Here is a 15617-nt window from a genome sequence, read left to right on the forward strand (position 1 = left end):
TGTTGACCATCAACGTCGAAAATATGAATTTATTTTGCAACCGTATTTGAAATAATTTCAAATTATTGTATTTTTTATTCAAAACAATACACAAAATGTGTATATGTTTTGGCAGAATAAGGGCACCAAAAGAAAAAATTGTATTTAGGGGGTGTCTTTGTTCTACCTTCTGTAATTGTTCCATGAATATAGGCCCCTTATAACTGTAACGACAGATTTAAGAGTTTTTGGGTGTTTTAGTCTCAATTTCATACCGAATTTACTGTGACTATAGGAAACATTCCAGTATGTGGGAAACATTCTTCCCTCCAAGTTTTTATTTGTTTACATTGTATTTTGTGTGCCTCTCATCGTAGTCGAACGCCATTATTCATATTCAATAGAAAAAATACTTCTCCCGAAAAATCCAAAAAGAAACTAGAACATGAAAATGTGTCTGTCATTGAAAACACATCCTTTGGATGTTAAACCCTTCCCAGAGGATGCTCCACCAATCTTGACCTCTTTATAGTAAAAGAAAGTAAAAGCGCCTAAAAACTCTAAACTCTTGAATTATTTGAAATATTAGAAAAAGATACTTTTAGTGAAGAAGAGATAAACAAATTTGGTGTTGCATTTATTTAGGGCGAATTCAGCATTCAACAACTTGTTTTGACATTTAAAGGTGCCGTCAGCTGAGGTGATGCGACTACCTCGTACATCTACCTTGGCTTAAGTCATCGGCTGGCTTCTTCGCAGAGGAACAAAGGAGTTTTAGGCTGACTTAGCTCAATTTTGGCCATACGCTCCTTTGTTCTTTTCCGAAGAAGCCAGCCAATGACTCGTGGTATAATAAAATTAAGGTAACCTCATTTCAAATTAGCATTCCCTGCTCTGCATTTTCTGTAATTTACGTTGTCAAATTTCAGTCCAGATTTATGAATATAGATTTTGACAGTGAGATGTTGTCAAATATATAAAGTTGAAAAAAAAATGTAAGCATATGATTGCATGAATTTACCTTCTTAAGGTGAAAATACATACAACGCTTCTCTGACTGGCTTAAGTCATCGACTGGCTTCTTCGTAGAGGAACAATGGAGTCCTAGGTTGATTTAGTTCGATTTTGGCCCACACTCCTTTGTTCTTTTCCAAAGAAGCCAGCCAAAAAAGCTCTTTATGTGCTTGCAGCTTTAGGTCTACCATGCAATGACTTAAGCCCGTCAAAAAAAAAAAAAAAAAAAAAAAAAACATTTTTTTGTATTCTCACCTTTAGGTGAGAGCATGGTACAATGAAAAGGTGAGGTAGAGCTAACAACTGATTACAATTTTTTTCTAAGTGTATTTACTGTATTGAAAAATGAAAAATAACAGCACTACCTCCTTAATGTACCATGGGTGAGAGTACGCTTAAAGATAAGAATACACAAAACACTTTTTTGACTGGCGCAAGTCAACGGTTGGCTTCTTCGTAGGGAAACAAAGGAGTTTTAGGTTGACTTAGTTCGATTTTGGCTCTACGCTCCTTTGTTCTTTTCCGAAGAAGCCAGCCAATGACTTAAGCCTGTCAAAAAAACTTTTTTTGGTATTCTCATCTTCAGGGTGAGAATACATAAAACGCTTTTTTGACTGGCTCAAGTCAACGACGATGACTTAAGCCAGCCAGAGAAGCGTTTTATGTTGTCTCACTTTTAAGCCAGTCGAAACAGCGTTTTATGTATTATCATCCACTGGCTTCTTCGTAGAGGAACAAAGGAGTGACTTAAGCCAGCGGATGACTTAAGCGTATTCTCACCTAAAGGTGAGAATCCAAAAAACTATTTTTTGCCAGGCTTATGAACATCGAGAGCCTGAACAGAAAAATGTTCATGCATTCCTCCTCATCTTCACATAGCCTTTAATCAGTATAAAATATCAATAAATACATAAATATACACCCCAGTTCTCTGTTATACACGGGAGAAACGACCAGAGTCATTAAATTAATCTGAACTAACATTTTCTTTAATCAAAAATTAACATTATTTATTTTTGTACACATGTTACTTCTTTAAAAGAAATACAAAAAGTAAAGAAAGTTCCTTAAAAACAAATAGAGTCGAAGTACAAAGGATAATTTTGTACATATTACATAAGATATACAAAAACATATATCGTCTCATTTTAACGTTACATACATACAATGTATGTATAAACATGTTGTATGAATTTCTTCTAGCACAGAATAACAAGATAAACACGTATGCTACTTTCCAGTCAGAGCCGTGTGTAATTTTATCACTGCGAGGTAGTCATTATATGAAAGTTGTCCGTTTTTAGACTTATTTTGAACACGCTTAAGTTTCTCTTCAAGTTCCGGCCTGGACGAGACAATCGGTATACATTCATCCAAGTATCGCATAGATTCCCGCGACCAGAATGTTGACGGCAATTTGGAGTCCCGAACATTATTGCTATTGCCAGTACGAGTAGGTGGTTTTGCAATTTCTTTAAGCAATGTGTCACACGTATTCTTCCACTTTTCCGAAACTTGCTGCATTATGGCAGCGCTAACAGTAGCATTAGATGTTTTTTCCGGATTTATAAATGGAGGAGGAGGCATAATTTTCGTTTGTTGCTTTCTGCTTGCTTGACTGACTGTAGTTGCCGATGATTTCGTTTTCGATGGGGTGTTGCTTTGCTGATGGCTATCTGAACGCTGCGATTGAGTTGTCAATGTCTTTATCGGTGCAGAAGGTGGTGTCGACGAACCGCTCAAACCCGTGATTTGTTTGCGTTTGTTTAGCTTGGGAGTTTTTGGCTGATTATTTACAATATTGTGTTCGCCACTTTCACCAATTTCATTGATCTGAGTCCTTGGTTGTTCCAATTTCTCTTTCTGTTCCAAAGTAAGGCTTGTATCCAGTAGTTTATTTCCCAGTAATAATGGATCTATACTCAGTTTAAGCATTCGGTTTTTTAGTACCAAGTTATTGTAGGTCTTAAGCAAATCTTCGTAATTGTCGTGCCTATATGAAGAAAATATGAATTTCCAATGTGAGGATATCTCTGAACGTAACTGGTGCGGGGTAGCGTCGTCCGATTTATAGTCATTAATAAGCGTTTTTAAACTCAGCAAGAGTTTATCTAAATGAATGTTTCCATCTTGTAAACCAGCCTGACCCAACAGTATCATGTTTAGGGAACGTCGGATTTTATCAGCCTGTTTAAAACCTGCTTTTGACTGCTGTCGCTCCACATACTGCAGTCGTTTATATAAATGATTTGCATTGCCCAAATTTGTATTGAGCTGGTTGATGTCATCTCGTAAGAAACGAATTAGAACGTCGATGCGTTTGGGTATATTGGGCATAGACTGTATATTCTTTTGGGCTATTTGATCTGCTATTTCCCGATATTTCATCAGGAGCTCACGCTGAAATTTATCCTGATTACTTGGCAGACCAAAAATTACCAAAACGTGACCGACTGTTGTAAAGTCGAGACGAGCTTTCAAATCACATTCTTTGGACGACTTTGCCAAAAAATTACGACCCTCGAGAGACAACAAATATTTGGTATGAAACTGATCTAAATAAATTTTAGCCTCACAAGGTAGACCGTCTGTTTGACCCACTTCTTTCAACCTTTCAATACCATCATGACTTTCATCATCTGAGTCGGCAGCTACAAATTTATTTGAAATTCCTGATGGTCGGCGATTATCTGAACGTTGGTTGTCCACGACTGATTCGTCTCCATCAGTCCTCTCGCAATTTTTTGTGGAATCGACCAAAGGAATAAAATCTGGAAGTTCCTCCATTTCGCGAGGTTTAGGCCTGTCTTTGAAAATTGGCATTGTCCAAATTTTACTGGACGGTGCATTGGCATTCTCATCCTGTAACATTTCTGGCAGTTTTTCCACAGCTTGATTCTTTCCCCCACTTGACGACGTAGAGGGAACGTCAAAATGCTCAGAGAAACTGTAATTCGAGTCAGAGTCAGGATTTTGAGATTGAATGGTTGATAATGTTACATTATTGGGCGATTTAAAGCTTGAAAAAGTACTGTGGCCAGATACTGTCGGCGTTATAACATTCAGTTGAATGTCGTCATCGTTTTGAACGGTGCTCTCAACTTCGACTGTATCTCCTGTATCATCAGCTTTGGTATTGTTATCTTTTGCGCCCTCAATTTCGGTATTACCACTTTCACTTATTTCCTGAACCTTTACGAAACGAAACATAAAATGAGATGGTTACAGTTTGAAGTTTATATTATTAATTTAATTACCTGATTTGGAGCCTTGCTCTCACAATTCAACTTGACACTATCTCTCGATGATTTCTTCAACTTTTTCGCAGAAGTTTCCCCGCTTACATCAGATCGTCGTTTTCGTGGCAATAAATATGCCATTCCAACCGCATTTAAAAATCGTCCGTAATACTTTTCAGGATTCGTCCGTTCCGCCAAGCCAAAGGTATATTCTTGAGAAGGTTCGTACATTAAGTTGAAAGGAATGCCTCCGTGTAAAGGTTTCATTGACAAGTCGTTATATGATTTTTGGTGTGACTTGACAGTAGAAGCTATAGGAGGATACTCCATGAAATTCAATGCATTCCGACAAGAATCAGATAAATGCCCACGTTGTCCACAAATGCTACAATATTTTTTTGTGTTATATACAATATTATTTCGAGGAAATGCATTTGGTTCAGTCTGAACGGAGTAAAAAGAGCAACGTTACACACAATTAAGTCAATAAAAAGATTCATACATACCGTTGAATAATATCTACGCCATTTGTCGGGACAAAAATCTATGGAGTGTCCCCTAATCTTGCATATTGGGCACATTAAGCGATTTTGGAATGAACAGGCATTACAGCCCTTAATATAAACGTGAGTTTTATTGCCACACTGAAAAAGAGATTCCAATAAAAATTAAATGCAATGGCATATGCTCCGATAAACGTTATTTATGCTTATCAATATGAAGAGCAAACCTACCCGTAGGCAAATAGTGTTGGGGCATCGTGGTTCCTGATGACCACTCTCTCCGCACATGTAGCAAATTAAGGGTTTTTTGGGGCGTTTACATTGTGCCCTTGCATGGCCAAAATCGCAACAATTTGTACATTTTAAATTGCTATACCGCTTAGTTGACTTGCTGAACCGATCTTCGGCATATATCCTCCACAAGCTCTTATCCGCTAAAATAAATCAATTCAAATGTAGTAAAGTTTGGATTATTAAAATGAGCATGCATAACTTACGATTCATTTTATTCCAAACGTGAGTTAAAATAAAATTCTCTCCATTCCAAGATTCTTCATAAAACTTTCTCATTTCGCTGTTCCAACCAATGCCACTTGATATATTATTGCCACTTATATACACAACGTTGTAAATTGGTGAGCCATTTTTTGATCTCTTTGGTCTTTTATTGTCCACTTGAGACCTATCTGCCACGTACGTAATGATTTGCACTTTATCATCAGTGGGCAGCGTCTTATAAACAATTGGAAGTGTACCTGCAGCGTTTTCGTTGTGATTCTTCGAATTTTCGTCCCGTTCTTTATCGCCTGATGGCTGTTTTTCTTGTTCCTTCTCCGCCATTTTATCGATAGTATTGAAGACATCACTTAAATCATGTCGAGCACTTTTAGGTACAGCTGGGTCCGTATTCTTTGTTGTGGATTCAGAACTTTCACCAAGTATTTTTTCTGCTATGTCTCGTGCAGACGGTGCCTTTTCTGCTTCATCGCTTTCTTCGCCTTCGTTTGCATCATCACCATCTTGGCCCTGGACTAAGTTATTGAGCTTTGCAATAAAATCACCATCCGACATATGACCTTTAGAAGCAGCAGCTTTAAATGTTTTGTGAGGTGCTGGAGAACAGCTTAAGAGCGTACGGCTGTTTTTGCGGATTTTTCGCTCTACAGCAGGTCCCCGAGAAATAAATGGTATTCCTGTACGTTCTGTACCAGACCCAATTCCATCATCCCCATTTTCGTCATTACTATTTTCACTACTAGACTGTGTATTTTCATAATTTACATCAGACCCTTTATTGCTACTAGAGGCTCGGCGTTTACGAAAACGTTTCGTGCGTGTAGAGTGAACAAATGAAATGTCTTCAACTTCATCTGAGCTTGAATCTAATTGACGTATAACAGTCGTTTTGGCGGTTCCTTTAGAGTAGACGCTGTCAGTAATATCTGATTCACTTTCGTACACATCCAAAGCTCTAAACTGAGTTTGCTCTACACGATAGTTGTTCCTATTAGATTGCTCGTTCGCTTTAGGCGGTACAAATGCCAATGAGTCGCTGGTCTCTGCTTCGTCGTCGACTGTCTTGGAAGAACTTTGCTTCTGAGGCGCCTCCATCAAACTGTTAACGTCAGAAGTCAACAACAAAAGATCCTCGTCATCAGCAACGCCACTCGCATTGTCTAATAGACGACTACGGTCCATCTGACCGATAAAATCATCCGATGATTGAATTGAACACGGCGAAGTGCAGCGAGATGTATTTTCGAGACGCTTATCTGCTGAATCAGAGTTCGATGTGTTGTGTATTGAAGTTTGCTGAGTTGGCTTTATGAAACTGCTTGAAGTTGACATATCTACGTCAGTTGAATCCAAAGCATTTTCTTCAGGTTGCAACATATTTGAATTCGAAGACAACTTATTTATTACATTCTCATCTTCGTCGCTGTCTTCTACGGTAAAAGTTGGTGGGGGAGGTATTGGAATCATTACAACATCACTACTATCAGATTCTTCACTGGAAATCAGTTCGATAATATCAGTGGTTATTAGTTTTTTTCCTTTTAACTTCTCTTTTGCCTTCTTGGACTTTTGTTTCTTGTCTTCAACTCGTTTAATTTTTTGCATTTTTTGTTGTTGTTTGAAAAATGGGCCTTGCTTAGTGTTTGCAGCGTTAACACTTTTCAGATCTTTGTTGTTTGCTTTATCAGATATAGCCATTTTATTTCTTTTCGACCAATCCGCTACTGGATTAAGTCTTAAATTTGGATTATGTTTGGGTTTTTGCATTGTAGCCGACTTTGGTTGTCCATGTTTGTTAATCCTATTGACAGATTGTTCATTTGACGAATATTCTTGGGCGACCTGCGACTTACTATTGATATTCGTATCAACCAAGGCAGATTCTGAAAAATTAGAAACTATAATGTAACAACAATTAAAAATCAACAAGTTATCCAACGTAAATAGTTTGAAAAAAATATTTTAAAGAAAATTTTTTGAAATTACATTATATTGTCTACAATTTGTAATTATTTAGCTCGATGTATTATTGCTCAATTGAAGCGACAAATTGACATTTATGGTGTAAAAATAATTTACAGCGTAAATGTTTCGAAATTTTTATGTATGTTTTATTAACCTAAAAAGAGATTGCCCCGTTTTATTAAATAATTTTGTTCTGAGCGATGTAAAAAATAAGCACATTGTAAATATGGACTCAATGGAATAACGATTAGGAATGAAATTAAGGCAAACATAAGAACGCCGAACGAATTTGTTATATTATACGCTTGTCTGAAATCTTTAAATCTTTAAATCTTGAAATTTTATTATTTTATTCTATGAGAACATTATTTAATTTGTGATACAATGTCACATTTCATTAAAATTTAATAATAAATAAGGCCACTACTTGGTTGAACGGATATGCATAAATGTCCTACTGCCTCACTCGAGTCTCTTTGCATTTTGTCAACTACCTGCGTAACCCAAAAAATCGAAGTCCAATACATTTATGGAAAAACTCTAGTTTAGGGCTTCCTTGCTTTCATTACGCAAATATATGCACAAAAAGCCTTGCGAGCTCTATTTTTAAAGTCCGTATGACGAAAGTCAATACTTTCCGACATTTCGGTCTCTGGCGGGGAATTAAAGGCTTTCAACTTTGGCCAAATTTCAACACCCCTTGTGGCAAAATGTCATTTTAAATAAAAAAGTAGGTGTAGAAGTATGGACTTCTTTATGAAACGAATTTGTACTGACTCATATTGGATGAATCGGTTTAAAAACTATAAAATAATTAAAGACATATTTTAAAAAGAAATGTACCTACCAGCATCATTGTTATTTCTAGTAACTACCTTGTCAGCGATTTGTTTTCTAGTTGACTCTTGTCCACTGTGCACGGGGATACTTAATTGTGGTTTTTGATTGGGATGCTGGAACGTACATTGTTGTTTTACTTCATTATGCTGTTGCTTAGACTGATGGTAATTTTGTGGTTTCGGTTTAAATGCGGGAGTTTCCTCACTGGTCCAATAACGTTTTGTTGGTCCTCTGTTTGCCTCCGAACAGATAGTTTCATGATGTTCTTGGTTGTTTCCGTCATTTTGAATTATCTTTTGGGCATCTAAGGAATTTACCTCATGTTCATGTTGATGATGTACCTGAGCATATAAACGTGCCTCCAATTCATTAAGGTCTTCCACATTGTCAAAATCAACCTGTAATTATTCAAATTAATTACACCATTTGGACACCTAATTTCATAATGATTTACCTCATCCATTGCCTACTCTTTGTTCTCACATTAATTTGGAGTTTCACGCTGTTTTTAAAAGAAGAATAACTCTTTTTTGTATTATTTTTTTCATTAAATATTTTGACAGCAGCAAGAGACAACAGAAAACAAAGCCACGCACATTTACTCTCAATGATTTGCAAATAGTACAGAGTCAAACATTCAGTATTTTGACGGCGAATGCTAAAATTGTATACAATCAAACAGGTCAATATATCTCTGCAATTTGTCCTAAATGTAGAAATCACAAAGCAATTGCTTTGAAAGAGTTCAATTTTTTGCCAAAGATATTTGTTTAAGGTTCTTATTAAAGTTTGTTTAGAAAACTTTTATGAAATTCTAAGTTCACATTACACGTGATTCGCTCTCTATTCGTTGTTCGACCATTAATTATGAAATATCTACTTGATTCCCCACACAAAATTTTCTGAGGGAACAAATAACAAAATCTTTGTTCTTTGTTACATTCAAATCACCATTAAAACCATGGTACAATGATATCAAGGTAGGGAAATTTTTTTTATTTTCTTGGCCTAATACGTCATCTTTTTTTGTTTATGTATGTGTTTTCTTTTCAATAACAAAAAAATTGTTCAGAAAACTTTCAAATTCGGGTGTTTTCAAAACGTTCATTTCAACGCATGCATCGACGCATAGAGATATATAGTACATGATTTTGAAAAGAAGTGTTGACCTTTAATTCAGTTATCGCGGTTTTCAATTATTTATTCAAAATAAATGCAACAAGCTGTTTGATGTTTTATTGTTTTGATACTAATTCTGACATTACAAGCCAAACAGGTAGACCTCTATACTTGCAATTTTTTCAAAGTTGACCTACCTTCTCTTCATTGTACCATGGTACAATGATATCAAGGTATGGCTATGATACCATATGATTTCAATTTTTTTATTTTCTTGGCTTAATATGTAATATTTATTTGTTTATGTATGTGTTTTCTTTTCAATAACAAAAAATTGTTCAGAAAACATTCAAATTCGGATGTTTTCAAAATGTTTATTTCATCGTATGCATCGACGCATAGAGATATATAGTACATGATTTTGAAAAGAAGTGTTGACCTTTAATTCAGTTATCGCGGTTTTCAATTATTTATTCAAAATAAATGCAACAAGCTGTTTGATGTTTTATTGTTTTGATACTAATTCTGACATTACAAGCCAAACAGGTAGACCTCTATACTTGCAATTTTTTCAAAGTTGACCTACCTTCTCTTCATTGTACCATGGTACAATGATATCAAGGTAGGGCTATGATACCATATGATTTCAATTTTTTTATTTTCTTGGCTTAATATGTCATATTTATTTGTTTATGTATGTGTTTTCTTTTCAATAACAAAAAATTGTTCAGAAAACATTCAAATTCGGATGTTTTCAAAATGTTTATTTCATCGTATGCATCGACAAAATCTAGAGTTTTTGTAGCGAAATAATCCTTTAGAGATATATAGAACCTGGTTTTGAAAAGAAGTGTTGACCTTTCATTCAGTTTTCGCGGTTTTCAATTATTTATTCAAAATATCCTTTTCTTCATTGTACCATGATTAAAACTACGACGTCCCTAGCATATGAGACCATTTATCGAAAAAAAAAATACATTTTAAAATTTATATCAGAAACATTTAATGAAATTTTAAAATTTTTCAGAAAGACTGAAAATTATGTATGAAATATACGCTGTTGAATGGCGGTGGTGCATTCAAACGAAAGCAAATTTTGTTTTCTCCCTCATCCGAGGTACGTTTTTAGTTCACGAGTTGAAATTTCGACGGAAAACTGGAAACAAAAGAGGAAATGTTTTCCAAATTTTCTTATCGACAAAAAATTCTTTTACAAGTGACTCTCCAACAGAATTTAAAAATAGAATAATACAAAAATATATGTAAATTGTCAACATTTATACAAAAACTTCAAAACATGAATGAATATTGGTAAATGAAAGATAAAACAAATCTTTGGAGGAAAAACAATAATTTCTTCTATTGTTATTAATGCTAATTTATGGTCTGTTCCAGATCTATTAGAATTTTTTACTACGATAACCGATTTTCCCTTTATGAAAATTTTCTGGGCATTCATGTAATTTCGTACAAATTCCTAAAAAATCAACAAACAAAAAATTTGAAAAAAGGAATTATGTTACTATGAATTACTAATCGTGCCGTATGAACAGAATTATTCGTGTACCTAATTCTGAGAGCAAACAACGTGATTGAAAGCGCATATGAGAACATAGCATTATCTATGTTACAGAACCTGCGAAAATCTACTAGTTTTGCCATTTTTTCCGATATCATAAGGGGAAAAGCGGTTATCGTACTAAAAACTGTTACATTGTTGCAGTTTTGGAACAGACAGACAGCAGATGTCATCTATGTCGTTTCAGGGATATAAGTGAAAATAACAGTCACTGAAATATAGAATGTTAAAAAATCATCAACTGTAGGACATTTGGCAATTAAAAACTATTCCATAATTAGTGTGGGTGTACTCATTAATGTCGATAAAAATAGCAAAGCTAGCAGAATCTTGTCGTTTCTGAAAGGGATCATTTATGGAATATGCAACGAATATTTTGTTAAATTATTGTCAAAAGTACTCTTCTTGGCCGATATTATATAGGCTTTGAGCAGAATAAATAGAAATTCCATGTTGAAAGGTATAAAAAGTAATGTAAGAGAATTTCATATGGCCTGTTTAAGAACTGCAAGAATGTATAAGTGTTTGGAAGAATAACCGATTTTCCCTTTATGACATCATGACCGTGACGATGTTCAAAGACTGTGATCTATTAATATTAAGTTATTAACAATTTATTTTCTTTTTGTGGCTTGTTTTGTGAGAATCCAACTTTAATTGCCATAAATAATAAATTAATGGTTTTTTACATGGTGGTTGTTCAATTTCAAAATGCGCATTGATCTAACAGACCAACTAATTACTTACAGTTTAAGATAAGTTTTATAAATATAAAGTTTTCCTATAAAACAGAATAAAACTACCTTATTAGTGAGAAATATGTTACTATACCTATTTATTTTCAAAGTCAATAATACTAAAAACTAAAACTAGTACAACTTTTTACTAAGATAACAGATTTTCCCTTTATGATATAGAAAAAAAAATTGCAAATCTAATAGATTCCCGCAGCTTCTGGAACAGAGCATTATTGAAATAAACAGAACTAGCGTGTTGAGCCTCGTTATATGTCAAGGTAGAAGAATATAGGTAGACGCATCGACACAGCTGCTGGGACAATGAACTGTCAAACCAGTTTTGGAATTGAAAATGTTGATTAAAAATTATTTAAATTTGTAAAAATTGTTGAAAAACGCGAATTATAATAACCTCCGAATGACGTCGTATAAGAAAGCGTGTAAAAATCTACTTATATTTGAAAGAACATTTACATTTTTTTGGCATATCAATTTTCCCATGCGTTGATGTATCTACCGGTATTTTTCTACCATGTTATATGTTATATATAATAATTTATCGATACTGAACGCTTGCCTATGGTTGCTGTTTTATCGATAATATTCAATGCGTAAAATTGGCCAACGTGCTTATTCTGTTAATCCCTTAAAGCAAGTCACGCAATAACTTTCGTTATAGCATAGAGTTTCAAAAAATTTTCCCGAACCTAAAAAAATTTACAAATTCTACGACGATAACCGAGTTTCCTTTATGATATGGAAAAATATAGTACCAATGGTACAATTAAAGGATAAAAAATTTTACTATTTGTTGTTGTTGTAGACTATTGTATATGTCTTCACTGATTTGAAAAATAAATACAATATATTTTGAAATGCAATGCTAGTAAGATACAGAGTTGCCATGGAATTGAGAGCTTAAACAAATAAATGAAAACAACTTGTTGCTTATAATTTCGAATATTTCAGACAGGAAGCGGGAATTTTCTCAGGGCTGTATTTCTGTAGGTTTACAATTAATTGGTACTAATTTGAAGGTTGTGGAACACAACTATTGGGTTTTTAAGACTGCTATCGATCCATTAAGTGTCGAGCTATATATCCCTATTATTGACATCTATAAAATTACTCATCAGCGAATAAACGTCAAACTGCAAAAAAATAGGAAAATATATTACGGATAATCATTTTTGCGTATTTTAATGATTAAAAAGGCATACTAGAGCCCGTCAGAAGTATAATCCACAGATCCCAATAACATTTATTGCAAATATGCTGCCAGCAGGAGAGGAGGCACAAATAACAAAATTATTGTCTAAGGTGAGTTAGTAGTGAGGGGGAAAGATCCATAGACAAAGGAAATTACACATAGATTTGTTTTTTTTTTTGTGCTGAGGCAGCCAATTATAATTGTTTACAATTTGATAATATGATCTGAATTATCTTTATTTTTTTGCAGTATAAACATATGAATGCTACTAGGAAAGAAGTCATCGACGTGGTCACAAATTATCGAAGTTTAACATATAAATTACAAAAGTTCGGTACGTATTGCATGATATTTTCAGAAACAAAAACTTTATGGCATTCTTCCAGTTTTTAATGATGGCAGTTCAAAAGACCTATTCAATTTGCAAGGAACCATACCGGTGGTCTATAAAAGTAAGTTTTTTTTTGTTATGTCTTATAGTTTCAATGTTTTAATATTGTTAACATTTAGACAACACATACTACATTCCAATTTGTATTTGGTTAATGGATACACATCCAATGAATGCACCTATATGCTACGTTAAACCTACACCAACAATGCAAATCAAAGTTTCGATGTATGTGGATCATAATGGACGTATCTACTTGCCATATTTGCATGACTGGCAACCAGTGAGTTCGAGACACGCAATTTAATTCTTATCTGAGTAAAAGCAATTTTTAATTTTAGCATTCTAGCGATTTATTGTCATTAATACAGATAATGATTGTTGTTTTTGGCGATTTCCCGCCTGTGTACTCCAAACCTAAGGATCAAGTCGCACCATATCCAACATCTGGTACGAATGATGGCATACTTGTATTAATTAATAATCTATGAATTTGTTTATGTTATCAGGTTATATACCACCAGCAGGTCCAAATGCATCATCTACATCAGGGGGATCTTATAATCTACCATACCCAACTAGTGGTGGGTCATTTCCACCATATCCCCCTGCAAGTGGAAATAGTTTCGGTGGTTTTCCACCATACCCTGCACCTGGAAATGTAATGCCTGCCACCACTTCTGGTCCGAGTTCTGGCTATCCTCCATACATGAACTATCCACCTGGCGCTGGCTATAATTCAGGATATGTAAATAACTTTTTCAACCTATTTTTCAGAAATACATAAATATAAAACGTTTCCCATTTACAGAACCCTTCGAATACAAGTTCAACGGGAACGATTACAGAAGAACACATTAAGGCTTCTCTTATGAGCGCTGTCGAAGACAAAATAAGACGACGCCTGCAAGAGAAAGTAAATCAATATCAAGCTGAAATTGATACATTAAATCGTACCAAACAAGAATTGGTAGAAGGCAGTGCAAAAATCGACTCCATAATATCTCGCATGGAAAGAGAACAGGTGAGTTTGAATATGTCAAAGATTTTAGAGAATATAATGATGACATTTGATCAAAATTTGTATATATAGATTGATTTGCAGAAAAATATAAATATATTACGCGATAAGGAAGAAGAATTGGAAAAGAGCTTAGAATCTTTGGAGTCTTCAGATGGCATTGATCCCGATGAAGCAGTAACCACTACTGCTCCATTGTACAGACAGTAAGTATAAGTTCATAGTGATTAATATTGTGATAGGTCATAGTTTATCATTTTTGAATTGTGTTTTATGTGACCACTAACATAAATGTACTGCTGCTTAATTTGTTCAAAATTTTCAAATTCGGTATTAGAACGTAAGAAAATGAATTTCAGAGCAGTATGTATAGCAACCTCAATATCTGAGATAATTGTATATGTTATTTTAAAGTTGACTCAGTATAACTTTAACGAAATGATAAAATAATAAGTATTAATTACGAATTCGAATAACATACATTAGTTTCGCATTTTGCGTTACCGTTAGTTTCAGAATGTTCTGTATTTTAAACTACTAATGGATAGAAAACCATTTTGCCGAAAATTTTCTCACTTTCTGGCATTTGTTGATTTAATTTTTAATTTTTGCATCGAAAATTCAAATTCTTTGCACTTTTCTTGGTAATTTAATTTTTAAAATTTAATGAATTTAAAGAAAAATGTCAACGCTGAACTTTTTGTGTAAAACCCAAATCAGACCCTAAGTTTTTTGTTGCAAAAAGTTCTTGGAATAACCCCCATATAAGTGTAGCGCCTTGGACTTGGTATACAATTCGTTTTTAATGATGATAAACGCTATTGATTACATATTTCATCCTCCACTTCATTTTGTTTTCTTTATTTTCCAGACTACTAAATGCTTATGCCGAAGAAGCTGCTACAGAAGATGCCATTTACTATTTGGGAGAAGCTTTGCGGAGCAGTGTCATCGACCTGGAGACATTCTTAAGACATGTGCGTCAATTATCACGCAAGCAATTTATGTATCGAGCCCTAATGCAAAAATGCCGACAAAAGGCAGGACTTGCTGGATAAAAGATTGAACGTATTAAATATATTAATTCAAAAACTCCATTTACACAATGGACATGAGTTTATTGTGATCGATAGGACAGTGTTTCCAAAACAGTAACACTGTAAAACCATAATTATTGTGGAATTATTCGTTATTTAAAATATTCTAAATATACTATTATGCGTTTGTATTAAACAAACTTAAATATACTCTGACCATCTCATCATTATTTGTATAACATATCCACAATTTTCTTTGAGTAGTTCTGTTTTCATAATTGCTAAACCATGAAGTACTGGAAATGTTTTTGTATTTATAGTTTGCTTAGCTACGCCTTCATGTTCGCACACAGAATCCAGCATCGAATAAACTTGAAGTCACTTGTTTTAATAATTGTTTAAAGACTAAGTTATCGAGATTTTATATATTGAATCTAAACTTAATAAAAATCACAATAAAAACATTT

General features: G+C 34.2%; 2 protein-coding genes across 3 annotated transcripts; one reads left to right on the forward strand and one right to left on the reverse strand.

Annotated features, from left to right (window-relative positions):
- Positions 1 to 1960: 1960 nt before the first annotated feature.
- Positions 1961 to 8668, reverse strand: LOC101893887 (uncharacterized). 2 transcript variants are annotated; one of them, XM_005190012.4, is made up of 7 exons: positions 8511 to 8668; positions 8064 to 8454; positions 5233 to 7134; positions 4967 to 5169; positions 4739 to 4876; positions 4251 to 4676; positions 1961 to 4185 (listed from the first exon to the last, which is right to left on the reverse strand). In XM_005190012.4, the coding sequence occupies exons 1-7, from the start codon at positions 8517 to 8519 to the stop codon at positions 2224 to 2226; spliced, it is 5031 nt and encodes a 1676-aa protein (XP_005190069.1). In that variant the 5' UTR covers positions 8520 to 8668; the 3' UTR covers positions 1961 to 2223. The 2 variants fall into 2 exon arrangements, with proteins under 2 accessions (XP_005190069.1, XP_005190068.1); XM_005190011.4 differs by having other exon boundaries at positions 5233 to 7149.
- Positions 8669 to 12603: 3935 nt separating this feature from the next.
- Positions 12604 to 15356, forward strand: LOC101893721 (tumor susceptibility gene 101 protein). Its single transcript, XM_005190010.4, has 9 exons — positions 12604 to 12811; positions 12951 to 13035; positions 13088 to 13153; positions 13212 to 13375; positions 13434 to 13542; positions 13602 to 13840; positions 13904 to 14116; positions 14186 to 14319; positions 14985 to 15356. The coding sequence occupies exons 1-9, from the start codon at positions 12764 to 12766 to the stop codon at positions 15169 to 15171; spliced, it is 1245 nt and encodes a 414-aa protein (XP_005190067.1). The 5' UTR covers positions 12604 to 12763; the 3' UTR covers positions 15172 to 15356.
- The last annotated feature ends 261 nt before the right edge of the window (positions 15357 to 15617 follow it).

Source organism: Musca domestica, unplaced genomic scaffold (assembly GCF_030504385.1).
Source record: "Musca domestica strain aabys unplaced genomic scaffold, Musca_domestica.polishedcontigs.V.1.1 9, whole genome shotgun sequence".
NCBI lineage: Eukaryota > Metazoa > Arthropoda > Insecta > Diptera > Muscidae > Musca > Musca domestica.

Bases quoted from the DNA above. Each gene is read 5' to 3' on its own strand.
- LOC101893887 (XM_005190011.4), bottom strand. The intron at 7,150-8,063 runs GTAGGTACATTT...GTTACATTATAG, and splicing joins TAGAAATAACAATGATGCTG to TTTCTAATTTTTCAGAATCT. The intron at 5,170-5,232 runs GTAAGTTATGCA...GATTTATTTTAG, and splicing joins CGTTTGGAATAAAATGAATC to CGGATAAGAGCTTGTGGAGG.
- LOC101893721 (XM_005190010.4), top strand. From the start codon at position 12,764: ATGCTGCCAGCAGGAGAGGAGGCACAAATAACAAAATTATTGTCTAAG. The intron at 13,543-13,601 runs GTACGAATGATG...TTATGTTATCAG, and splicing joins CGCACCATATCCAACATCTG to GTTATATACCACCAGCAGGT. The intron at 13,841-13,903 runs GTAAATAACTTT...TCCCATTTACAG, and splicing joins CTGGCTATAATTCAGGATAT to AACCCTTCGAATACAAGTTC.